This window comes from Vicia villosa, linkage group LG3 (assembly GCF_029867415.1).
Source record: "Vicia villosa cultivar HV-30 ecotype Madison, WI linkage group LG3, Vvil1.0, whole genome shotgun sequence".
Taxonomy (NCBI): Eukaryota; Viridiplantae; Streptophyta; class Magnoliopsida; order Fabales; family Fabaceae; genus Vicia; species Vicia villosa.
In genome coordinates, this window is record NC_081182.1 from 12,546,817 (window position 1) to 12,574,482 (window position 27,666).

A 27,666-nucleotide genomic window follows, 5' to 3' on the forward strand; every position below is an offset into this window, starting at 1 on the left:
AGACGAGAGTATGTGATTACCAGGGCTGGCCCAAACAAACTGGAGACCCTGTTTTAATTTTTATAATAAACCGCTAATAAAATAAAATATAACATATATATTAAATTCTGTACAAAAATTTATAAATAACAAATATAATAGAAAGTTAAGTCAGTTTATAGTTGTGTAGACACATCAGATGCATGGTTTGAATTCAAACTCACAATATCTAATTTATTTATTTTTAAAAATGAAATTCTCAATCACTAGACTACTTGACCAAAAAATTAACTATCATTAAACTACTAGTTAGTGTTATGAATTTTAAAAAATTAACTATCATTAAACTACTAGTTAGTGTTATGAATTTAACTATGTACATTAACTCCTTTTAATCATTAACTCAATTAATTAAACCAATTAATTTAAACTTCTCACCATATATTAGACTAGATTAATCAAATAGCTTTTAAATTTACCAATTTAATTTATTATTTATTAAATTGTAATGATATAATTAAAATAATTATAAATTTACTAACTTTTTAATATATTATTATAAAAATAAAAGTTAAAGAATACATTAAAAAAATATTAAATCACAGAGGATAAATTGATGCAGTGTATAAAAGAATAATGAATGATATTTAATTAAAAAAGGATTTACAAAATTGAGTAAAATGAAGATATATATTAAATGCTTTCTTGTCAATTGATAAGATAAATGCAGTGGTGAAATGACATAGTTTTATAGAACACGTCTTAAAGCGTCTGAATAAAATAATACAATAATTTAGAACAAATAATGAATTGGCAATAAATGATGGAAAAAAAAATTTAAATAACAAGGTTTAAAAAAAAAATTACCAAAAAAACAAGTTTTTCAAAAAATTTACCAAAGTGTCTAGGTTTTGAAGACCCCCTGGAGTATGCGCCAAATGAATTGGCGCATTAGTATAAAAATTAGGAGTATGCGCCATATGGTTTGGCGCAAATGTGAAATTTTTTTTTTTTTTTTTTTACTTTTCAACATTTACGCCAAATGGATTGGCTAACTCAAAAAATTTTATACTAATGCGCCAAATGGTTTGGCGCATACTCTAGGGGGTCCTGCCAAACCTAGATATTTTGGTAAATTTTATGAAAACCTTGTTTTTTATGTAATTTTTTTTATAAACATTGTTATTTAAATTTTTTCATCTAAATGATGATCCAGTCTTGAAATAATATCATAAATCCATTGTATTATTTTATTTAGGCTGATGTAATATCACACAATCTATTTTCTTTTTTTTTATATTTTGAGGCCCTATACACATTTTGGGCTCTGTGTTGTGGCACTTGTTGCACAGCCACAGGGCCGGGTCCGGTGATTACACTAGGTTATTAGAGAAATTAACTTGCGACCTTTTTTTTTTAACTGACATCCTCCATATTTTTTTAATTCAATTTTTTCCTTGTTGAAAAATATTGAAATATAAAGAATTTCCAGTATATCAGAAATTTGAAATTTTTGATACATACCAGAAATTTCAAATTTATAGTATCACAACTTATTTTTTGTGTAAAAAATACTGGAAATTTTTGGTACATCATACCGGAAATTTTAGTTAATTTGAAATTTTTGGTGCATACTGGAAATTTTAAATTTATGGTATCACATTTTTTTTTTCAAAAAAACCCGGAAATTTCCGGTAAAAATTCACGGAATTTTTTTAAATTCTTGTATTTTTTCAAAATTTTAGATCAAAACATATATTTTTCTGAAAATTAGTGACTTTAAGCAAGAATATCATGATAAAAGCATAGCTTTTGGAGGATGCCGAGTATAATTTGGGATGTGGCCAATTATATTCTCCGATTTTTAGAATAACTAGGCAAGTATATAGAGTTAAGAAAACCTGATAATGGACCAGAATGATATTTCATGTATTGTTATTGTGATTAAACAGTTTGTCAAATTATTCTAATTCATTATTAGATCTAATGATTTTAATGGTTATATGAAATTTAGTTTAGATTAATTTCACCAAAGCTTTAATAAGAGAAGAAGTTTTAGATTTATTTTTCATTAGAAAAATCCAACAATAACTACTAAAATCATCAATCACATTTAAGAAATATTTATGTCCAGCAATTGAAAGGCAAAAATACAGGCCCTCAAACATTTATGTGGATAATATCAAAATAAGGAAGAGTTTTAGTTTTGCTATCAGGGAAGAGTAACTTTTTTTATTTAGCATTAAAAGAAGTAACAAAAAATTATTAGATTTACGAGTAAGGCCTATTTAGGCTCTGTTTGGTAAGTCATATTTTCGAGCTTATAGTTTATGTCTTATGTCTTATAAGCTCATATGATAATTTAGACCCGTTTGGTAACAGTCTTTTCATCACGAGCTTATAGCTTATTTTACTAGCTTATAGCTTATTTTCCAGACGCTATTTCAAATAGAGTTTTAGCTTATGTCTTATAGCTTATCATTTTTTCTTCTTTTTCTTATCCTTATTATTTTAATTAAAATCCATTTTTAACCCTTATAATTTATTTTAATTTAAAATAAAATAAATATATATTAAATATTTTTTATGTCATTTTACATTTATAAGTTAATTGAACCGCAAATTTTACCAAACACTTCAATTAGCTTATAAGATATCGGTCTCAATCATCCACTATAAGCTATAAGTCATCAGTTATCAGCCATCAATCATAAGCTATAAGCTATTAGCTAGCTTATCAGTAACCGCTATTTTTACCAAACAGACCCTTAGAAGCCTAAGACGAAATTCAACAAAATTTTAAAAAAATATATTTGAAAGTATAAATTTTATGATTAATGTTATTTATTTTTGTTTATATAGAGTTTTAATAATTTTTTAAAGTTGTGTCAATAAATGTGTATGATTGGTTATTTTGCACACCCCTACTTGTACCTCTTTGATAAATAATCGTTTTAAAAATAAGTAGTTAATAATTTTTTTTTTTGAATAATTGATCCAAAAAAATAGTTTTCTTAAAAATTTTGAGCCACGTTTTCTTAGCATATCATTTACTTGTAAAAGTTGCAACTTTCTATTCAAGTTTTAGAAATACGTAAACATTTTTTAGCCATATTATTTTAATTGATATTTAAAATAAAATGTAAATTTTTGAATTTTATAAGATGGATATAAAGTTCTAATTTATAGGTGTATTTATATATTTTATTTGATGCATTTACAAATAACAGGCTTTTATAACAAATAAAGGAGAGGTTCACCAGGTGAAGGATCATAATGTGACCACGACTTGGTTTCCAACTTGTACCACTCTTGGCTACTGTTGTTGTTAAAGATAACTTGGACCATATTTAGATACTAGTCAGAGACCCGTGCTGTCGCCCGGGTGCATTATTTTTGGTGTAGTATTTTTTGAACGATATGAAAAATGTGTGGTAAATAATCTCAAAAATATGTAGTAATTTAGAATCTTCAAATAATAACCATGAAGTAATAAAAATAATAACAAAATATTTGTTAATGTGATAACACATGAATGAGTCTTAATGTCATAACATTTAGATACTATCAAATACAATTAAGCAATTTTAGATATAAATGCAAAATTTAAAATTATTTACTTTTTTTAAAAATGAACATAATCATACACAAAGAAGAAAAAATATAATTGTGAGATGGAGAAAAAATTAATATTTAAAAATAAAGATTTTGTCTCTTATATTAAAATAACGATTGATTAAACTAAAATAAATATTGTCTTGTTGTGACCCGTAAGATAAATATATTTTTAATGTTATTAAAATTAAGAAATACGTTATACTATCATGCCATTGATATGGTATAAAATTATTTAAATATAAATAAATTTAAAATGAATTACTTAATTATTAAATAATTATACAAAAAAAATTGATCCATGAGACGAAGAGAGAATAAAAATAATTTTAACATTTGAAAAAATAAATAAAATATATATTTTGTTGATAGTGACCCGTAAAATACAACCTAATAACATGTGAATTTATTTAATATTGTATACAATATATTTAAAAACATGTAAATTTAAAATAAATAATTGAATTATAAATGAATAATAATCATAAAAATTTAACTATATTAATACAATCCAATTAAGTTTTATAAACCTTAAAGCATTTGAAATACACAACATGTTTGTTGAATTATTTATAAAAGTGTAAATAACATTGTCTATGTTAATAATAAGTGATATATAACTTAGTGCTAATCAAACTAAAAACCAAAGAATGCTAGTTGGCATGTAATGAATAGGTTAGTTTTCTGAAAATGTGACAGGAAAATATAGGAATTGATAAAGTAGGTAAGTAACTTTTATAATAGAGAAACATGTACTTAGTGGCTAACTATGATATTACGAAAAAAATTAATGTCAATATTTCAACTTAAAAGCAAATTTTCAACTTAATTTTTTTTCTGATATCAATCCTACCCTACCTATTCCTATTCATTTCAACTTAAAAAAAAAGTTTAGTATTTAAATTAACAATTACTAACATACACTCTTTTAATGTTTTTCTTGATATCAATCCTATTCCTACCCAATCCTATAACTCATTTTGTTATCTGATATATTAAAAGGGCATGTAAGTGCAGGATGGATATATTTAAAGGGAGAAGCATGTTGCATAAAATCGAAGAACAGTCCTATCTGGAGAAAAGCATGTTGCATAAAAACGGAAAATTTTACAACAAACAATGGTTAATGACACCAATAGACAAGGAAAAATCAAAACTTTAGAAAAACCAAATAAAGATAAAATTTTGAAACAAAACCCAAAAGCTTATAATAAATGATGCAAACCGGGCAAAGTAAAGATCTTTCCACACTTTTAACAACACCCATAATACAAAAGAAGGGAATAAACGCCCAACTTTGACAACAGAGCAATATCATTGCAGAAAATATTAAGGAACATGTATGAATGCACTTTATGGAAAGATAGATGAAGAAGAAAATCACCTGTGAGCAAGATGAAGATGAAAACCTAAAGCTGAAAACCTAAAGTTGAGAAACCAAAGTACTGCATTTTGAATTCCGCATGGGAGAGAGAAATGAAGCACAATGTTTATGAAATGAGGAAGAGCAGGGAGGAAGAGTTGTTTTGTTGGAGGAAAATATTATAAAATAAGTAGGACCAATTAAATTGCAACACTTGGTGAATCATTTCACAAAAGTAGGAGAATGTAAGGGTGAATTTGTTAATTACTAAAGAGGACATTTTGCAGTGTATTTAATTTTTATGAAAAGGGCAATTTTGGAAATTTGCTCAATTTCTTAATAATGGCTTTATAGTTGATTGATAATAGAAATACATAGCTTACAACATGTTTAGATATAGCGGTATAATGTAATTTTAGACTGGGATATACGGGACTTTTGTTATTATTATCAAAATATATGAAATATCTACAAAGTAATCATTTGCTTCAACAACCAAATATTTCAGTCTTAATCAAACCTTACGAAAAAGAAAACATGAACAAAAAGAAACTCTTATTACTTGGACACTTGTCTTTTAAGACTTATTGTTATGGTATTGCATCATTGTCTTTACTACTACAACACCAAAACAACCTCATTGTTAAACCAATAGAAGTTAAAAACCAATTTGAATCCATGATGTCATGCTCTGTTTTTTATTAATATTCTATGCATATGAACATCATATTAATCCATAAAAACCTATAAAAAAATTAATCTTTTATGTAATTTATTAGTATTACTTGAAAAGATCATAGCAGTACCTCTAAAATCATCTCATTGTTATATAACTTAATTATATCAATCCCTAAAACATCTTCAAAGCTATTTTCAAAGTCACCTGATTGAATGCAATTGTGAAATTTTCATAGTATTTAAACTTTAATCTTAATATATTACTAAAGTTTAGTCTTCTATTCAAAATAGTTAAGTACTAACTCAATGATGTATATGTTATTAATATATAATTCGAGTTAAGGCTTTCAATCTTAAATTCAATGAAGCATTAAGTGAAGCAATAGTTCAAGCACTGAGTGAAGCAATAGTTCATGAACACAAGTTACAATTGAATTGGACTAACCAAACTCAAATTGAGATGAAACTATGGATTGAATATGTATGTACCATAAGGATGAACTTCATGATAGCAGGGCATCTTTGATCAAAAAGTACAAGCATTTTTCTTTTTGTTAATATATAATGTTGTACAAACAAAAATATGCTAAGCACTCTACCTTACCATTAGAAATATAGCAGTATTTCTTTGTTGGTGAGGAAAGTGACAGTACATGCCACGGGTATCAAGGAAACCGTACTTGTGTTAAGGTAGAGTAAGCCAGTAAGGTAAGAAATTAATGATCAAACATCAAATGCTCAAAAGTATCAACCTATACCTGCAGGCACATATGTATGAGTCTGTCACATCCAGCAATTACTAAGAAACTGCAGACCTTGCATTTTCACTGTTTTTGAGGACAGGCTGGTGTTGATACAGTATATAATAGCTAGTTGGTTATGTATTTTACTGCAAAATATTATATTGAAAATTATTAAACAAAACCTGTAGTCTAAGTTCCATTATTAAACAAAAGTATTATATTGTAAATAATAGCTAGCGACTTACTTGGCAAAGCTCTTTGTCGACAAAGTTTTTTAATGAGAAGTAATGGTTGAAAAGAGAATTTGTGTCCTATATAGAAATGCAACTGTTATTATAAGTACAACAAATGCTTAATAATGTAGCATTAGGTGCAAATATAACTTAATGGTTACATTTAAAACATTTTACAATATGAGCAAGTAGTCATGTTGCATTTATATATAACACAGGAATTTCAAAAACTTCATAAATTGTAAATGTAAAAAATGTGAATAAGAAGTAGTGGCAAAATGAAGGCATTAAAACATTAAAACATAACAGCTAAATATAGAACAGAACAATTTTAAAACATTATAATAGGAATAGTACTACAGAATAAGGGTAGGTCTTGTAGATAAGCATTGTAATCTGCTGCAAATTAAATCATACATAAATGCAAAGAAATACATTACACCTGAGCATTTCTTAAGAACGCAAACACCCATCTTTGTAAGATCCAATATTCTTCCTGGGGTTAAAACAGGGAAACACTACTGAGAACTTCATATTAATACTACTTCTGTCAATAACATGTAAATGGTACGGACACTAATCTAAGATCCAAAAATGAAAACTCATTTTGAAGAAAACACCCACCATGATTCTTACATTCTTTGTGATCTTTTTGACATAATGCCCTTAAGCTTATTGTCTTCCATACTGAGCCTTCCTCACCTAGCTCTGCAAGTTCTCATTTAGTTCATCTTCCTGATGATATTTTGGAGAACTGAAATCATAACTGCAACACATAAAAACTAATAAAAATAACAAGCTTTACACAAGTATGAAACACAAGAAGTTATTAGGTGATTAATAAACATAACAACAACACATATATGCTAATAAAAATCACAAGCTTTACACAAGTATGAAACACAAGTAATTATTAGCTGATAAATAAACATAACAGCAGCACACAAAAGCTAATAAAAATAAAAACTTTTGCACATTTGGTCTATTCTACCTTGTTTTCTCAAAAAAAGGACAAAGAAATATCAACCTGATAAAATAAACATAAAAATGAAAATGTAAATGCATGAAGCATTTAAAAAGCTTTGATTTAAAAAACTTTCCATTAGAAGAAGTAAATAGAAAAAAAAAACTTACATACCTCTCAAAATTAACATAAAATCTAAAACGCTGAGAAATCCAATAAACTGTCGCTTTCTCTGTAAATTATCAAAGACATAAACATTGACTTGTAGCTGATGAAAATGGTGAACAACCAGAATAGTTAAACAACCAGAATAGTGAACAACCAGAATAATGAAAACAATAAAACCAAAACGCATAAGGAAGTAATACGGGAATTCATGTCTCAACACCAAAACCAAAACGCATAAGGAAGTAATACGGGAATTCATGTCTCAACACCAAAACCAAAACGCAACAGTCATGAACCGTGATGCATCAGTTATTCAAGAAGAAGAAGAGATAAGGGAGAAAAGGGAGAGTACCGATGGAATCCAATGGAGGTGTGATGGAAGAATAGCTTCTGCGCTTGGAAAGTGTAGAGAGAGAAGAGTCGCTGGAGAAGATTTTTTACTGTACTGCCACAAAAATGAAACAAATATACCATAATACCACAAAGTGAAAATAAATGACCAATATGCCACACTTGTAGTTCAGGTCCGGCCACCCCTTGGACGGACGGATGAAGGAATTTTTTTCGTAGTTTGGGTCCGGCCAGGGGTGGGCCGGACGCTAACTGTACCCTTTTTTTTTTATTTTTTTTTGTTTTAATTGATTTAAATGATTATTAAAAGCTATAATTGATTTTTTATTTTAATTAAAGATTAAAAAACAATAAAATTAAATAAAAAACATTAAAATATAAATTAAAAAATTTATTTGTCAATATTTATAAAAAACATTAAAATATAATAAATAACATTAAATATGAATAAAAAAATATTATTTCCAATATTTATTTTATTCAATACATAAACACGTACAAGGAAAAAAGGCCTATTTTTTTTTGGGCTTTGGTTGGACCATATGGCCCCCAGTGAGACATTTTTTGGGTATCTTTGCTCTCTTACCCTTACCTAACGGTTGCTCAATGTTTGGTGGAGGTTGCCTTTGTGGAGAATCGTCGCTTGAAAGATCATCGTTTTGATGCGACGGACCATCATTCATAAACCTCGCCAGTTGTTGTGGAGTTATTGTCGGTAAATTTTCGAGTACTTGATCATCAGTGATGTCAATGAATGGTTGAGTAGAAGCTACAAAGGTTTGTGGCACATTTGATGACATGTCTGGATAGTAGACATTTGTGGTGTCAAAGGTATGTTGTGGTTGGGAGAGTGAAAGCGGTTGAGATTGGGAGTATGATTGGTCGAAGTCGGGTTGAGGGATTGGGGTGTTATGTAGCGGTGGTCGAAGTGTTGATTGTTGATATTGTTCTTGGTGATAGTAGTAGTTTGTTTGGGGGGTTGAGGTGTAAGGGGTTGGAATTTGAGATGGGGTGGCAAAAAATGTGTGTTGTTGTGTGGTTTGAGTGTGTTGGTATGTTTGTGGAAAGGAAGAAGTTTGTTGTTGGAATTGTGTTTGTTGGAATTGTGTTGTTGGTTGGAATTGTGGTGTTGTTTGGAATTGTGGTGTTTGTTGGAATTGCGGTGTTTGTTGGAATTGTGGTGTTGTTTGGAATTGTGGTGTTTGTTGGAATTGTGGTGTTGTTTGGAATTGTGTGGTTGGTTGGAATGATTGTGGGATTTGTTGATGAAAGGTTGTTTGTGGGGTTGATGTAGAGGAGGTGTAATAACGAGGGTCTGCCAAATACGTTTCTTTCGACAAATATAACAATGGAATATTTCTTAACCATTGCATATATTCATCGGTGTGGCGTAAAGTAGTACTCAACTCACCTGTCATTATTAAGTTTCTTCTACCTTTCCACTCATTGTTCTCGTGAATGTTCACATCTCGATAATTACAATCCTTTACATCATTCTTCGTTACCAAGTGATGATCTCCAAGACACCTCGGGGGTTGAGGGATGTTTTGCCTAAAACCAAATTGAAGCCTAACCCTGTCGGCGTGATGCATTTCCACACTATGAAAACAGATAATATATGTAGTTGCACTCCACGCTTTAGCTTCTCGTTGAGTGCGACGAGGATATTCTTCGTAAGGCCTCCACAAAAACTGTAAGACATAAATAAATATAAGAGTCGTATTCAAGTAAATGAAAGATTTAGTATATGGCTTGGAAAATAACTTACATCTCCTTGGACCATGTGATCCAAAATGAAACGATATCCATCAAGAAAAGCATTTGGAGATGAGTAATACTCCATACCTCGTTGTGCAAATCTTGCATATTTAAAAAGTTCAATTAGGACTATGCGTTAATTTAGTGGAAAAATAAATATATAGAGTAAAGAATTTACCTAGTGGCGTATGGATAGGATGGAGCAATTTCACTCCTTGGAGCAAGTTGTGGAATGCGATAGTAAGTCCACACAGCGAGAATGAGTGAGCAGCCTGCAACACTCATGCATCCTACACGACATGCTTTGCACATCTCCCTGTAAAGGTAAGCCAAACACGCAGACCCCCAACTATATTTTCCACATTCATCAAGATCTTTGACAAATTTGAACCAAGAAGAATGCAATACACTATGAGATTTATCAGGAAATAAAACAGCAATCATACTTAAGATATATAATTTTGCATGCAGTATATTTTCCTCCTCGGTTTGTTGAGAATAGTTTTCTAATTCATTCAACTCGTCGTGTATCCATGTCAATTTTACCGAACCCTTCACCCTATCACTAAAAGGTTGTATGCCTAAAGCATCGATACAAGCATAATCGGTACCTTCGGTATCACCTACTACAGCTCTCCCATCTACGCGGAGGCCAAACAACATATTTATATCCTCTAATGTGATTGTACATTCACCGGTCGGCAAATGAAACGTGTGTGTCTCAGGCCTCCACCTCTCAAGCATCGCAATTACAAGTTTAGAATCAACACTTCTAAAGTTGATTTTGGAGACGATCCCAAACCCGGCTCTTTGTAAGTAAGGCTTGATAGCCTCACTTGGCTCCCTATCAAACATATGATTATGTAGTCTAAACCTTTTAGACTCATCCTATACAAAAAATATATAATTTGGTTAGTATACAAAAACAATAAACTGTGAAAAATACGTATAAGAATACTAGTAACAAATTTAAAATACGTACGAATGCAGCCACGTTCTCTCTTGTTCCTCGATGATTATCTCCCAAAGCAAGCAAACCAGACATGTTGTGTGATTGTGGTAGTGATAATTGTGTGTTTCAGATGAATATGTAATGTATGAAATTTGGAAGATGTTATGAGTTTGGAGTGATAATAATAGGTTGAATTTATAGTCAAAGCAAATGCATTGTAGAATCCATTGGACAGACAAGTGTAATGCATGCAATATATGGAGCATGCTATTATCCAACATATATTAGACTCTATTGCATGCTTTACTATTTGATTTGATTACACAATGGCTGATGGGACAAATGCATGCATGCATGCAGCGAAAATTGAGCCTAGTTGTCGTCCGTCCCACCCTTGGACGCACTCCAACTATCCTTGTTTGGGTTCGGCCAACCCCTGGGCGGACTCCCTTGTGGTTCGGCCAACCCCTGGTTGGACTGAAACGTGATTCGTCCTTTGCCTGGACGGATTCCCTACGTGTCCATTTTTGGTTGGCACAGTATTAATACCACTTTGACTGATAAATGTAAAGCAACACACATTCAAACACACATTCGAACACATAGAAAATTTATTTGTTCAGAGAACAAATATAGATTCATTTCAATGGCTCAGAGAAACATTATTTGTTCAGTGCATTACAATGGTGTTATCAGTAACGATCTAACCAACGGTTTTTCGTTTAGTAATACCGAAACAAAACGTTTCAAAGTGCATTGTAGAGCCGATTTTATGCATTTGAAGGAACGGATCGAAACAAAATTGCAACTTCCTGTAAGTGAAATTATTTATCGACTTCCGTTGTTTAATGGAGACAGCGGTATCATTTTTTACGTCATGAAACCAATAGAGGACGACGATGGCGTTAAAGTGATGTTCGAATGTCACAATTCGTTTGCACCTCTTGACGATATGGAGCTATATGTTCATATTGTTAGTCCTCCCATTAACCAATCGCAAGAGTCGCATTCGCATCAATACGGTTTGAGCCAACCCACTGACGAAGAGCCAACCCAAAACAACGAACCATTTATACCCGACGAACAGGTTGACGAGTACAGTGAGGATGAAATACAAGAAGTGCAATATGAAGATCTTTTTGGTGATGACAATGACCCTGATATTGTTGAGCCGTCGCAGCCTACACTTGCACGACCGATTAGCATGTACGCCCCACCGGATCACATGCGAAATATCTGTTTAGAAGAGGCACCGTCTGAATCAATTTTTGGTTCCCACATAACAAACTATAGTGATGTTGATTTATATGAGGGAATGGAGTTTGAAGACAAGGAGGAGTGCGTTGCTGCTATGCAACATTGGCATATCACCAATAATCTTGATTATTGGGTATACAAATCTGATACGAAGAGATATGTCATCAAATGCAAAAATCTAACTTGCAAATTCAAATGTAGAGCATCAGTTTGCAAGAAGAATTCTAAGTGGATGATAGGTAAGTTGAGTGGACCACATGTCTGCACAACCACTTCAATGTCGCAAGATCATAGACAACTTACATCAGATATTGTCTCTCACTGCATCAGAGATTTGGTTAACACCGACCCCTCAATTAAGGTAAAGCTCATAATTTCTCATATAACAGGAAAGTATGGTTATAATATATCTTACAGGAAAGCGTGGATTGCAAAGGTAAAGGCCATAGAATCCTTGTATGGAAACTGGGAGACATCTTACAATGACCTTCTACGATGGTTATTGGTAATGAAAACATATCTGCCTGGAATGATAATAGACTTGGAAACTTTACCTGCATTTTCAAACGAAGGAAGTCAGTTGGGTGATAAGATGATATTCCATCGTCTATTTTGGGCTTTTCAACCTTGCATCCATGGTTTTGCCTATTGCAAGCCAATTGTTCAAGTCGACGGAACATGGTTGTATGGAAGGTACAAAGGGACATTGTTGATGGCTGTGGCGCAGGATGGGAATGGTAACATTTTTCCAATTGCTTTCGCTATTGTCGAGGGTGAAACCAAGGATGCTTGGAGTTTTTTCCTTCGTAATCTAAGAATCCATGTGACACCCCAACCCAATCTATGCCTAATATCAGACAGACATCCATCGATTAAAAGTGCCTATGATGATCCTGCAAATGGATGGCAAAATCCTCCGTCATCACATGTCTATTGCATAAGGCATATCGCGCAAAATTTTATGCGTGCGATTAGAGACAAAGAACTACGTAAAAAACTCGTCAACATGGGTAATAGTCTGGTTGATCTTTATGAAGTAAATTTTTCAAATTCACTTTGTTGGTTTCTTGACATGTTTATTATTTGTAACAGGATATGCATTGACGGAGTCAACGTACAATTACTATAGAACCGAAATTTGTCAGACAAATAGAGATGCTATGGAGTGGATTGAAAATATCCCCAGGGAGAAGTGGGCAAGGGCGTTTTATAGAGGGCAACGATGGGGACACATGACGACTAACCTTGTAGAAGCAATGAACTCTGTGCTAAAGGCTACCTGAAATCTTCCAATAACGTCTTTGTTTTCGGCCACATATTTTCGGATGGGAGCATTATTTGGTCAACGCGGACATGAGTGGACAAAGAGGTTGACATCAGGCCAAACTTTTACAGACAAGTGTATCAAGGGGATGACTGAAGAAGTCAACAAAGCAAGCAGTCATAATGTTTACCAGTTTGACCGGGAGAGGTTCTATTTTATGGTGGCCGAAAGAATAAACCGCAACGATGGTCGTCCAACTGATACTTACGGTGTTGATCTGCGAAAGCGAACATGTGATTGTGGAAAATTTCAAGCGTTCCATTTGCCTTGCTCACATGTGATTGCAGCATGTGAAAGTATACGCCAAGACTACACCATTCACATACCCGACGTGTTCAAGATACAACATGTTTTTAAAGTCTACCAACAAAGCTTCCAGATCCTCCCACATCAAGACAATTGGCCTCAATATAGAGGGCCTACTCTTTGTCATGACGAAACTATGCGTAGGAAAAAAAGAGGCCGCCCTAACAGTACTCGGATTCGAACCGAAATGGACGACGTGGAAAAGGAAAAGAGAATGTGTGGGATATGCCGTGAAGTAGGCCATATCCGAAGTAAATGTACAAATGTATCAGGCCTGTCCAATAGGCCTCCTTAATGTTTACTTCAACTAGCTTTATTTAATGTTTACTAAAACTAGCTTTATGAATGTAATATAATGTTTTTTTAATTGAGTTTGCAACCATCAATAACTAAAACAACATTTCACATTGAACATAACTAAAACAACATTTCACATTACTAATACAACATTCAATGACATCGAAATAAAGACCGCCACAAATAAAACAACCACACATGAAACACTTAAAACGACATCACAGGAAACAAATAAAACATATTCTAAGAGATTACAACCATCAACACAATATCGTGTGGTCCTAGCATCATCATAAGGACACCAGCGTCATTTTTCACGGCTCTCCAAGAACGAGTTACTACTCCATTTGGGTCTTTCTCTGTGACCTGCCTTTCAATTTTCCTTATCTTTTCACCCTCAAGAATGTTTCCGTCTAACCATCCGATCAAGTGCCTCTGTAGATGCTCGAAAGTTTGAGTGTTCCATAGTTTGATCTTCAACGGAGGCTTTGTTGCTGAAAAAAATAATGTTGCATCTCTCTTCATAGGTGGAAACGTTGGAAGGGGTTCAGAAGACATCTCCAATAGTAACACTATACCTTCAATTGTAACTGATGTGATTGGAAATGTGGTTGTACAGTCTTATTTATAGGCAAAAAAATAATAATAAAATATATGCCCTCGTCCATCTATTGGCCGAACCCACACATGTTCGTCCATCTATTGGGCGAACCCACAAATGTTCGTCCATCTATTGGCCGAACCAACACATGTTCGTCCAACCCGTGACTTACTCATAATTTTATTATATTTTAATCATTATTTTTAATAAATAAACCATTTTCATGATTAATAAATTTTTAAATTCAATTAAAATAAATATTGGCAAATGTATTTTTTTTAAATATATTTTAATGTTTTTTTGAACCTTTTATTATAAATTAATTTTAATTATATTATAATATTTTTTTATTCATATTTAATGTTATTTATTATATTTTAATGTTTTTTTATAAATATTGGCAAATAAATTTTTTAATTTATATTTTAATGTTTTTTATTTAATTTTATTGTTTTTTAATCTTTAATTAAAATAAAAAATCAATTATAGCTTTTAATAATCATTTAAATCAATTAAAACAAAAAATAAATAAAAAAAAAGGATCCAGTTAGCGTCCGGCCCACCCCTGGCCGGACCCAAACTACGAAAAAAATTCCTTCATCCGTCCGTCCAAGGGGTGGCCGGACCTGAACTACAAGTGTGGCATATTGGTCATTTATTTTCACTTTGTGGCATTATGGTATATTTGTTTCATTTTTGTGGCAGTACAGTAAAAAAATCCGTTGGAGAATGATGGTAAAAGGGCAAAAGAGAGGAAAATATTGAAAGGATTTTGTCTAACGTGTAAAAGGGTTTATTCAGGTTCCGTATTACCCAATGGATGAAAGGCATAATGAATAGATATTAGGCTTAATTGCACTTTTGGTCCCCCTAGTTTCAGCTTCTTAAACTATTAGTCCCCCTAGTTTAAAACCCATGATTCATGCCCTCAAAGTTTAACTCTGTTGGAATTTTTGAAGCCCCCCTCCATTTGGCAGTATTTTTAATGACATGGCATGGAAATAAACCTGCCACATGGGTAATGATTTAATGATGAATGACATGGAAAACATGAACTATTTAAAATATATGCAGATTATTTATAAAATAAACTTAATTTTGAAATTTTATTTTTAATTCATTTAATTGGACATATAAGTATCTAATTTTGCCCTAATCCCTTTCTTGTTCATTTTGTTCGTCAAAATCCTAAAAACCCCTTCATCTCCTTCATCTCCTCCATTGCTACACAGTGCGCGATCTCATTTCTCCTTCATCCAGCTTCTTAGTCGTTTTCCCAAACATTTCATCCCTAATTCGTCAACCTTGTAATGTCTCAAAAGTCTGTGTCAATTGATAGCTACAGAAGTCACAGAATGAGACAAGAATGTCACTGCGGTCTCGATGCTCCATTGATGACGGCCTGGACCGATACAAACCCAGGACGTCGCTTTTTTGGTTGTGGGATGTACAAGGTTCAAGGTTTCAAGAAGTGCGATAACTTTGTTTGGCTTGATGAGGAAATGAACCCTAGGGCAAAAGAAGTAATTTCGAGCTTAATGCAAAAGTTGAATGAAGAAAAGCAGAGGGTTAAGGATTCAGTCGCAAAAGAAGAAGAATTGAAGATGAAGATGAAACTGATAAAGAAACAGTTGAATTTTAATTGGGTCATGACCATTGTTGTGTTGGTATTGTAACACCCGAAAATTCATTTAATTATTTAAATGAATTATTAACAATTTATTTGTCGGAATTTAGTAGAAGTTAGGAATTGTTGGATTAATAAGTTGATTTTAATTATTAAGAGGCATTATCGGATTTAACGCTTGATTATAGTAATATGATATTAAGGAGATTATATTACTATTATGATGAATTAATTTTAGTTGGAGGATTATTGTTAGAAAATAATATTTTGGATGTTAGAATATTATTTACTTTGGTTGGTGTTAGTAGAATAAGGAGGTGTTTTTAGTTGGTCCATTTGACTATTGGATTATTTGATTTAATAGTTTAATAGAATAATTGGTTTATTTTATTAATAGAATAATAAGTGAGGTTATATATAAATAGTAGTGGTAGTAGAAAAATTAGGTTCTTACGTAGAAGAGAAAAAGTACATCGCCGGAACCAGAGTTAGGAGTTCAATCGGAAACTGTTAGAGACCATAAATTCAGGTAAGGGTGGGGTTCTTCCTCTATAAATAGAGACATGATGGATTGTATGTGGGTTTGGGGAATTTATTGTCTCTATGTTTTCGATTGATGTCCTTTTTGCCATGTATGAATAATTTGTATGATCTCTATGTTGCAATTTGTCTGTTATGCTATTGGTTCTATTATTTGATTTAAGGCTCTATGATACGTTGGTTGAATTAAAACTTTGATTGCTGATGATCCGAAATTAATTATGCGATTATGATGAATTTTGTTTGGAATAAAACTGGGAACCGTAATTGAAAATTGGCACTGAAAGGAAAGAAGGAATTGCTTAGGGGAGGGGGCCTTCTAGCCAGGGACGGACGTCCCTTGTTGTTGTTGTTGTTGTTGTGTAGTGGGGTGACTAGGTGGGACGGTAGCCACAGGGTGAGATGGGGGTCCCTTAGCACCTCAGGCAAAATTTGTATCATAATTAGTTTAGGGAGTAGCCATTGTATGTAATACTAAATGATATAATTAATAGCATGTAGTACTAAATGATATAATAAACAGTATGTAGTACTAAGTGATATAACTAATATATGTAATACTAAGTGATATAACTAATTTTAGTTTTATAAACAGTATGTAATTAACAGTATGTAGTACTAAGTGATATAACTAATATATGTAATACTAAGTGATATAACTAATTTTAGTTTTAGTGAATAGTACGTTAGATTAATTTAAAAATCTAAATAGACAAAAAATAAATTGAGTGAACCAGTATAATTAGTAAAGGATGATTGGCAACAGAAGAATATAAACTCTATGATTTAGTAGAATAACTTCACGACAGTAACAGAGCAACTTTTAGCAATGACAAAACGAATTCTTAGCAGTAGCAGAGTCAAAATTTTGACAGTAACAGAGTAATAATTTGTTAGCGTAACAGTGATAGAAAATAAATTAATAATAGACCCGGAAATTAATTAACCGAATAGTATAAATTAGGCGAGTCCGGAATTGATTCGGAGTTTGTAAATTGACGACGTTTTCGGCGATGTTTTGACTTGATGCATATTTTGAGATATTGCGAATTTTGCGATGTTGCAGGAATTTAAAGTGACGAGTAATTGTCAATAATGATTGATATATTTTGGCGAGGTAGGCGAATGCCTTATGCGACGTTGTTTTGTGATTGATTGTGAGTTGTTGCATGTCATAGTGTCTCATGAACTGCATGCATGTTGTAGCGACGGCCTGGACTGGCAAAACAGCGACGAAGGCTTATGCCTGTTTTTGATGCCTCTATTATCTGGCAATTGCCGATGGGGGCTGAAGCCCTGGGTACCACATGCATGATGCATTAGTCGTGTCTCATTCATTTGCTTCTTGCGACGTTGTGCGTGATTACGTGATTTTGATTTTTGAGTTGTTTGTGATTGAAATTGAGACGTGATATATATATATATATATATATATATATATATATATATATATATATATATATATATATATATATCATGACTTGAACCGTAATATACTTTTATCATGACTTTATTTATATTGTTTGATATCTAACCCTTTGCTTGTTTTCGCCGTTGCCTTTATACTGGTAACGTGCAGGTGATGCTAGTGAGTGAAGGATTAGCTGTCGCGAGTTGAGTCGGTTGTCGCTCTGATACGTAGCACTCGGGGGGATAAAATGATTGTTTTTATTATTGTTTTAATTGCTGAATTTTATTTAGTTTTGATTTAAATTGTAACTTAAAGTTACCGTGCAAAGATGCTACGACTTGATTTAAATATTTATGAAGTTTGATAATTCCGCTGCGAAGTAATTTATTTGATGAGGTGTTTTTGAGGATTAGATTAATGTTATGATTTGTCTGCTTTCGTTTAAGTGCTATGTATCTATGTGGAGGCGTAATTGTCGTAAGTGAATTAAATGACGAATGTGACATCCTATTTCATTGTATGAAAATTTTAAAATACTCTGATTTTCCGTATAAATTTATCGGGTAGATTTGGGGTGTTACATAGTGGTATCAGAGCAGGTCGGTCCGTCCGGCCAGTTGTCGAGTCGTAGTTAGTTAACAATCGAGTATTGTTAATTACTTTATTTGACTGTTGTTTATGTTGTAATGCTTAGTTGAGATGGCTGGTAGAAACGATGCTGCGATTGCTGCTGCTTTGGAGGCTATGGCGCAGGCTTTGGCAAATCAGCCAAATACTGATGAGAATGCAGGATCTCGCAGTTTAGCAACCTTTCAGAGAGAGAATCCGTCGGTCTTCAAAGGCAAGCATGACCCTGATGGCGCATTGGAGTGGTTGAAGGAGATTGAGAGGATATTCCGTGTGATGGACTGCACTCAGGCGCAAAAGGTTTGGTATGGAACTCATATGCTAGCAGTCGAAGCTGATGACTGGTGGTTAGAGACTCGTCAGAGATTGGAAGTTGCTGGTGAAGAGATCACTTGGATTGTTTTCCGCAGAGAGTTTCTGAGGAAGTATTATCCTGAAGATGTTCGGGGTAAGAAGGAGATTGAGTTCCTTGAGCTGAAACAGGGGAATATGTCAGTGACAGAGTATGCTGCAAAGTTCACTGAGTTGGCTAAGTTCTACCCGTATTATGAGAGAGCAGGTGCTGAGTTTTCGAAGTGCATCAAGTTTGAGAACGGATTGCGCTCTGAGATTAAGAAAGCTGTTGGGTATCAGAAGATTCGTATTTTTCCTAATCTGGTTGATAGTTGCAGGATTTATGAAGAAGATCATAATGCACATTACAAACTTGTCAATGATAGGAGAGGCAAGCAGAACCGTAGCACACCTTATGATGCTCCAGTTGGAAAGGGAAAAGCAGAAGTGGCTAATGGCAAGAAAACTAGTGGGGGAGGAGCTCCTGCTAGCGTGGTTTGTTTCAAATGTGGAGAACCTGGTCATAAGAGTGATGTGTGTACTGCTGGGGAGAAAAGATGTTTCCGTTGTGGTAAGACAGGACACGTAACTACTGATTGTAGGCATAAGGAAGTTATCTGTTTCAACTGTGGTGAAGAAGGGCATATTAGTAGCAAGTGTCAAAAACCGAAGAGGGAACCAGGCAGTGGAAAAGTGTTCGCTTTAGTTGGAACTCAGACAACTAATGAGGACAGGAATGTCAGAGGTGCGTATTTCATTAGTAATACTTTTAATTACTATCGTTGGCTTATCGGTGCTGCTAGTTGTTTCGTTGTTCCTGTTGCGTTGAATGATTAGTATGTTAGATTTAAACCTTGTTGAGTTCGATCGTTTCAAAGGAATAGTAGTTAGATTGTTGTGAAACACAACTTGGGGATCAGAGAGTTGGAAACTAGAACGAAGTTAAGGATGGTGGTATCGGATGAATTTTCGAGGACGAAAATCTTTTAAGTGGGGGAGAGTTGTAACACCCGAAAATTCATTTAATTATTTAAATGAATTATTAACAATTTATTTGTCGGAATTTAGTAGAAGTTAGGAATTGTTGGATTAATAAGTTGATTTTAATTATTAAGAGGCATTATCGGATTTAACGCTTGATTATAGTAATATGATATTAAGGAGATTATATTACTATTATGATGAATTAATTTTAGTTGGAGGATTATTGTTAGAAAATAATATTTTGGATGTTAGAATATTATTTACTTTGGTTGGTGTTAGTAGAATAAGGAGGTGCTTTTAGTTGGTCCATTTGACTATTGGATTATTTGATTTAATAGTTTAATAGAATAATTGGTTTATTTTATTAATAGAATAATAAGTGAGGTTATATATAAATAGTAGTGGTAGTAGAAAAATTAGGTTCTTACGTAGAAGAGAAAAAGTACATCGCCGGAACCAGAGTTAGGAGTTCAATCGGAAACTGTTAGAGACCATAAATTCAGGTAAGGGTGGGGTTCTTCCTCTATAAATAGAGACATGATGGATTGTATGTGGGTTTGGGGAATTTATTGTCTCTATGTTTTCGATTGATGTCCTTTCTGCCATGTATGAATAATTTGTATGATCTCTATGTTGCAATTTGTCTGTTATGCTATTGGTTCTATTATTTGATTTAAGGCTCTATGATACGTTGGTTGAATTAAAACTTTGATTGCTGATGATCCGAAATTAATTATGCGATTATGATGAATTTTGTTTGGAATAAAACTGGGAACCGTAATTGAAAATTGGCACTGAAAGGAAAGAAGGAATTGCTTAGGGGAGGGGGCCTTCTAGCCAGGGACGGACGTCCCTTGTTGTTGTTGTTGTTGTGTAGTGGGGTGACTAGGTGGGACGGTAGCCACAGGGTGAGATGGGGGTCCCTTAGCACCTCAGGCAAAATTTGTATCATAATTAGTTTAGGGAGTAGCCATTGTATGTAATACTAAATGATATAATTAATAGCATGTAGTACTAAATGATATAATAAACAGTATGTAGTACTAAGTGATATAACTAATATATGTAATACTAAGTGATATAACTAATTTTAGTTTTATAAACAGTATGTAATTAACAGTATGTAGTACTAAGTGATATAACTAATATATGTAATACTAAGTGATATAACTAATTTTAGTTTTAGTGAATAGTACGTTAGATTAATTTAAAAATCTAAATAGACAAAAAATAAATTGAGTGAACCAGTATAATTAGTAAAGGATGATTGGCAACAGAAGAATATAAACTCTATGATTTAGTAGAATAACTTCACGACAGTAACAGAGCAACTTTTAGCAATGACAAAACGAATTCTTAGCAGTAGCAGAGTCAAAATTTTGACAGTAACAGAGTAATAATTTGTTAGCGTAACAGTGATAGAAAATAAATTAATAATAGACCCGGAAATTAATTAACCGAATAGTATAAATTAGGCGAGTCCGGAATTGATTCGGAGTTTGTAAATTGACGACGTTTTCGGCGATGTTTTGACTTGATGCATATTTTGAGATATTGCGAATTTTGCGATGTTGCAGGAATTTAAAGTGACGAGTAATTGTCAATAATGATTGATATATTTTGGCGAGGTAGGCGAATGCCTTATGCGACGTTGTTTTGTGATTGATTGTGAGTTGTTGCATGTCATAGTGTCTCATGAACTGCATGCATGTTGTAGCGACGGCCTGGACTGGCAAAACAGCGACGAAGGCTTATGCCTGTTTTTGATGCCTCTATTATCTGGCAATTGGCGATGGGGGCTGAAGCCCTGGGTACCACATGCATGATGCATTAGTCGTGTCTCATTCATTTGCTTCTTGCGACGTTGTGCGTGATTACGTGATTTTGATTTTTGAGTTGTTTGTGATTGAAATTGAGACGTGAGATATATATATATATATATATATATATATATATATATATATATATATATATATATATATATATATCATGACTTGAACCGTAATATACTTTTATCATGACTTTATTTATATTGTTTGATATCTAACCCTTTGCTTGTTTTCGCCGTTGCCTTTATACTGGTAACGTGCAGGTGATGCTAGTGAGTGAAGGATTAGCTGTCGCGAGTTGAGTCGGTTGTCGCTCTGATACGTAGCACTCGGGGGGATAAAATGATTGTTTTTATTATTGTTTTAATTGCTGAATTTTATTTAGTTTTGATTTAAATTGTAACTTAAAGTTACCGTGCAAAGATGCTACGACTTGATTTAAATATTTATGAAGTTTGATAATTCCGCTGCGAAGTAATTTATTTGATGAGGTGTTTTTGAGGATTAGATTAATGTTATGATTTGTCTGCTTTCGTTTAAGTGCTATGTATCTATGTGGAGGCGTAATTGTCGTAAGTGAATTAAATGACGAATGTGACATCCTATTTCATTGTATGAAAATTTTAAAATACTCTGATTTTCCGTATAAATTTATCGGGTAGATTTGGGGTGTTACATAGTGGTATCAGAGCAGGTCGGTCCGTCCGGCCAGTTGTCGAGTCGTAGTTAGTTAACAATCGAGTATTGTTAATTACTTTATTTGACTGTTGTTTATGTTGTAATGCTTAGTTGAGATGGCTGGTAGAAACGATGCTGCGATTGCTGCTGCTTTGGAGGCTATGGCGCAGGCTTTGGCAAATCAGCCAAATACTGATGAGAATGCAGGATCTCGCAGTTTAGCAACCTTTCAGAGAGAGAATCCGTCGGTCTTCAAAGGCAAGCATGACCCTGATGGCGCATTGGAGTGGTTGAAGGAGATTGAGAGGATATTCCGTGTGATGGACTGCACTCAGGCGCAAAAGGTTCGGTATGGAACTCATATGCTAGCAGTCGAAGCTGATGACTGGTGGTTAGAGACTCGTCAGAGATTGGAAGTTGCTGGTGAAGAGATCACTTGGATTGTTTTCCGCAGAGAGTTTCTGAGGAAGTATTATCCTGAAGATGTTCGGGGTAAGAAGGAGATTGAGTTCCTTGAGCTGAAACAGGGGAATATGTCAGTGACAGAGTATGCTGCAAAGTTCACTGAGTTGGCTAAGTTCTACCCGTATTATGAGAGAGCAGGTGCTGAGTTTTCGAAGTGCATCAAGTTTGAGAACGGATTGCGCTCTGAGATTAAGAAAGCTGTTGGGTATCAGAAGATTCGTATTTTTCCTAATCTGGTTGATAGTTGCAGGATTTATGAAGAAGATCATAATGCACATTACAAACTTGTCAATGATAGGAGAGGCAAGCAGAACCGTAGCACACCTTATGATGCTCCAGTTGGAAAGGGAAAAGCAGAAGTGGCTAATGGCAAGAAAACTAGTGGGGGAGGAGCTCCTGCTAGCGTGGTTTGTTTCAAATGTGGAGAACCTGGTCATAAGAGTGATGTGTGTACTGCTGGGGAGAAAAGATGTTTCCGTTGTGGTAAGACAGGACACGTAACTACTGATTGTAGGCATAAGGAAGTTATCTGTTTCAACTGTGGTGAAGAAGGGCATATTAGTAGCAAGTGTCAAAAACCGAAGAGGGAACCAGGCAGTGGAAAAGTGTTCGCTTTAGTTGGAACTCAGACAACTAATGAGGACAGGAATGTCAGAGGTGCGTATTTCATTAGTAATACTTTTAATTACTATCGTTGGCTTATCGGTGCTGCTAGTTGTTTCGTTGTTCCTGTTGCGTTGAATGATTAGTATGTTAGATTTAAACCTTGTTGAGTTCGATCGTTTCAAAGGAATAGTAGTTAGATTGTTGTGAAACACAACTTGGGGATCAGAGAGTTGGAAACTAGAACGAAGTTAAGGATGGTGGTATCGGATGAATTTTCGAGGACGAAAATCTTTTAAGTGGGGGAGAGTTGTAACACCCGAAAATTCATTTAATTATTTAAATGAATTATTAACAATTTATTTGTCGGAATTTAGTAGAAGTTAGGAATTGTTGGATTAATAAGTTGATTTTAATTATTAAGAGGCATTATCGGATTTAACGCTTGATTATAGTAATATGATATTAAGGAGATTATATTACTATTATGATGAATTAATTTTAGTTGGAGGATTATTGTTAGAAAATAATATTTTGGATGTTAGAATATTATTTACTTTGGTTGGTGTTAGTAGAATAAGGAGGTGCTTTTAGTTGGTCCATTTGACTATTGGATTATTTGATTTAATAGTTTAATAGAATAATTGGTTTATTTTATTAATAGAATAATAAGTGAGGTTATATATAAATAGTAGTGGTAGTAGAAAAATTAGGTTCTTACGTAGAAGAGAAAAAGTACATCGCCGGAACCAGAGTTAGGAGTTCAATCGGAAACTGTTAGAGACCATAAATTCAGGTAAGGGTGGGGTTCTTCCTCTATAAATAGAGACATGATGGATTGTATGTGGGTTTGGGGAATTTATTGTCTCTATGTTTTCGATTGATGTCCTTTCTGCCATGTATGAATAATTTGTATGATCTCTATGTTGCAATTTGTCTGTTATGCTATTGGTTCTATTATTTGATTTAAGGCTCTATGATACGTTGGTTGAATTAAAACTTTGATTGCTGATGATCCGAAATTAATTATGCGATTATGATGAATTTTGTTTGGAATAAAACTGGGAACCGTAATTGAAAATTGGCACTGAAAGGAAAGAAGGAATTGCTTAGGGGAGGGGGCCTTCTAGCCAGGGACGGACGTCCCTTGTTGTTGTTGTTGTTGTTGTGTAGTGGGGTGACTAGGTGGGACGGTAGCCACAGGGTGAGATGGGGGTCCCTTAGCACCTCAGGCAAAATTTGTATCATAATTAGTTTAGGGAGTAGCCATTGTATGTAATACTAAATGATATAATTAATAGCATGTAGTACTAAATGATATAATAAACAGTATGTAGTACTAAGTGATATAACTAATATATGTAATACTAAGTGATATAACTAATTTTAGTTTTATAAACAGTATGTAATTAACAGTATGTAGTACTAAGTGATATAACTAATATATGTAATACTAAGTGATATAACTAATTTTAGTTTTAGTGAATAGTACGTTAGATTAATTTAAAAATCTAAATAGACAAAAAATAAATTGAGTGAACCAGTATAATTAGTAAAGGATGATTGGCAACAGAAGAATATAAACTCTATGATTTAGTAGAATAACTTCACGACAGTAACAGAGCAACTTTTAGCAATGACAAAACGAATTCTTAGCAGTAGCAGAGTCAAAATTTTGACAGTAACAGAGTAATAATTTGTTAGCGTAACAGTGATAGAAAATAAATTAATAGACCCGGAAATTAATTAACCGAATAGTATAAATTAGGCGAGTCCGGAATTGATTCGGAGTTTGTAAATTGACGACGTTTTCGGCGATGTTTTGACTTGATGCATATTTTGAGATATTGCGAATTTTGCGATGTTGCAGGAATTTAAAGTGACGAGTAATTGTCAATAATGATTGATATATTTTGGCGAGGTAGGCGAATGCCTTATGCGACGTTGTTTTGTGATTGATTGTGAGTTGTTGCATGTCATAGTGTCTCATGAACTGCATGCATGTTGTAGCGACGGCCTGGACTGGCAAAACAGCGACGAAGGCTTATGCCTGTTTTTGATGCCTCTATTATCTGGCAATTGGCGATGGGGGCTGAAGCCCTGGGTACCACATGCATGATGCATTAGTCGTGTCTCATTCATTTGCTTCTTGCGACGTTGTGCGTGATTACGTGATTTTGATTTTTGAGTTGTTTGTGATTGAAATTGAGACGTGATATATATATATATATATATATATATATATATCATGACTTGAACCGTAATATACTTTTATCATGACTTTATTTATATTGTTTGATATCTAACCCTTTGCTTGTTTTCGCCGTTGCCTTTATACTGGTAACGTGCAGGTGATGCTAGTGAGTGAAGGATTAGCTGTCGCGAGTTGAGTCGGTTGTCGCTCTGATACGTAGCACTCGGGGGGATAAAATGATTGTTTTTATTATTGTTTTAATTGCTGAATTTTATTTAGTTTTGATTTAAATTGTAACTTAAAGTTACCGTGCAAAGATGCTACGACTTGATTTAAATATTTATGAAGTTTGATAATTCCGCTGCGAAGTAATTTATTTGATGAGGTGTTTTTGAGGATTAGATTAATGTTATGATTTGTCTGCTTTCGTTTAAGTGCTATGTATCTATGTGGAGGCGTAATTGTCGTAAGTGAATTAAATGACGAATGTGACATCCTATTTCATTGTATGAAAATTTTAAAATACTCTGATTTTCCGTATAAATTTATCGGGTAGATTTGGGGTGTTACATAGTGGTATCAGAGCAGGTCGGTCCGTCCGGCCAGTTGTCGAGTCGTAGTTAGTTAACAATCGAGTATTGTTAATTACTTTATTTGACTGTTGTTTATGTTGTAATGCTTAGTTGAGATGGCTGGTAGAAACGATGCTGCGATTGCTGCTGCTTTGGAGGCTATGGCGCAGGCTTTGGCAAATCAGCCAAATACTGATGAGAATGCAGGATCTCGCAGTTTAGCAACCTTTCAGAGAGAGAATCCGTCGGTCTTCAAAGGCAAGCATGACCCTGATGGCGCATTGGAGTGGTTGAAGGAGATTGAGAGGATATTCCGTGTGATGGACTGCACTCAGGCGCAAAAGGTTCGGTATGGAACTCATATGCTAGCAGTCGAAGCTGATGACTGGTGGTTAGAGACTCGTCAGAGATTGGAAGTTGCTGGTGAAGAGATCACTTGGATTGTTTTCCGCAGAGAGTTTCTGAGGAAGTATTATCCTGAAGATGTTCGGGGTAAGAAGGAGATTGAGTTCCTTGAGCTGAAACAGGGGAATATGTCAGTGACAGAGTATGCTGCAAAGTTCACTGAGTTGGCTAAGTTCTACCCGTATTATGAGAGAGCAGGTGCTGAGTTTTCGAAGTGCATCAAGTTTGAGAACGGATTGCGCTCTGAGATTAAGAAAGCTGTTGGGTATCAGAAGATTCGTATTTTTCCTAATCTGGTTGATAGTTGCAGGATTTATGAAGAAGATCATAATGCACATTACAAACTTGTCAATGATAGGAGAGGCAAGCAGAACCGTAGCACACCTTATGATGCTCCAGTTGGAAAGGGAAAAGCAGAAGTGGCTAATGGCAAGAAAACTAGTGGGGGAGGAGCTCCTGCTAGCGTGGTTTGTTTCAAATGTGGAGAACCTGGTCATAAGAGTGATGTGTGTACTGCTGGGGAGAAAAGATGTTTCCGTTGTGGTAAGACAGGACACGTAACTACTGATTGTAGGCATAAGGAAGTTATCTGTTTCAACTGTGGTGAAGAAGGGCATATTAGTAGCAAGTGTCAAAAACCGAAGAGGGAACCAGGCAGTGGAAAAGTGTTCGCTTTAGTTGGAACTCAGACAACTAATGAGGACAGGAATGTCAGAGGTGCGTATTTCATTAGTAATACTTTTAATTACTATCGTTGGCTTATCGGTGCTGCTAGTTGTTTCGTTGTTCCTGTTGCGTTGAATGATTAG

At 33.9% G+C, this 27,666-nt stretch overlaps 6 protein-coding genes and 1 long non-coding RNA gene across 7 annotated transcripts; 6 read left to right on the forward strand and 1 right to left on the reverse strand.

The window, feature by feature from the left end:
- Positions 1 to 6,279: 6,279 nt before the first annotated feature.
- LOC131654922 (uncharacterized) lies at positions 6,280 to 7,104 on the reverse strand. Its single transcript, XR_009299607.1, has 3 exons — positions 7,054 to 7,104; positions 6,624 to 6,689; positions 6,280 to 6,524 (listed from the first exon to the last, which is right to left on the reverse strand). It is a non-coding gene; the product is annotated as an uncharacterized LOC131654922 (long non-coding RNA).
- A 4,346-nt stretch (positions 7,105 to 11,450) lies between these two features.
- On the forward strand, positions 11,451 to 13,344 carry LOC131657559 (uncharacterized). Its single transcript, XM_058926942.1, has 2 exons — positions 11,451 to 13,071; positions 13,154 to 13,344. The coding sequence occupies exons 1-2, from the start codon at positions 11,451 to 11,453 to the stop codon at positions 13,342 to 13,344; spliced, it is 1,812 nt and encodes a 603-aa protein (XP_058782925.1).
- A 42-nt stretch (positions 13,345 to 13,386) lies between these two features.
- On the forward strand, positions 13,387 to 13,986 carry LOC131657560 (uncharacterized). Its single transcript, XM_058926944.1, has one exon. It carries the CDS (start codon positions 13,387 to 13,389, stop codon positions 13,984 to 13,986), a length of 600 nt encoding a protein of 199 aa, XP_058782927.1.
- Positions 13,987 to 15,899: 1,913 nt separating this feature from the next.
- Positions 15,900 to 16,265, forward strand: LOC131657561 (uncharacterized). Its single transcript, XM_058926945.1, has one exon. The coding sequence runs from the start codon at positions 15,900 to 15,902 to the stop codon at positions 16,263 to 16,265; it is 366 nt and encodes a 121-aa protein (XP_058782928.1).
- Positions 16,266 to 18,866: 2,601 nt separating this feature from the next.
- On the forward strand, positions 18,867 to 19,964 carry LOC131657562 (uncharacterized). Its single transcript, XM_058926946.1, has one exon. It carries the CDS (start codon positions 18,867 to 18,869, stop codon positions 19,962 to 19,964), a length of 1,098 nt encoding a protein of 365 aa, XP_058782929.1.
- Positions 19,965 to 22,734: 2,770 nt separating this feature from the next.
- On the forward strand, positions 22,735 to 23,832 carry LOC131657563 (uncharacterized). The gene has a single exon (XM_058926947.1). It carries the CDS (start codon positions 22,735 to 22,737, stop codon positions 23,830 to 23,832), a length of 1,098 nt encoding a protein of 365 aa, XP_058782930.1.
- A 2,736-nt stretch (positions 23,833 to 26,568) lies between these two features.
- LOC131657564 (uncharacterized) lies at positions 26,569 to 27,666 on the forward strand. The gene has a single exon (XM_058926948.1). The coding sequence runs from the start codon at positions 26,569 to 26,571 to the stop codon at positions 27,664 to 27,666; it is 1,098 nt and encodes a 365-aa protein (XP_058782931.1).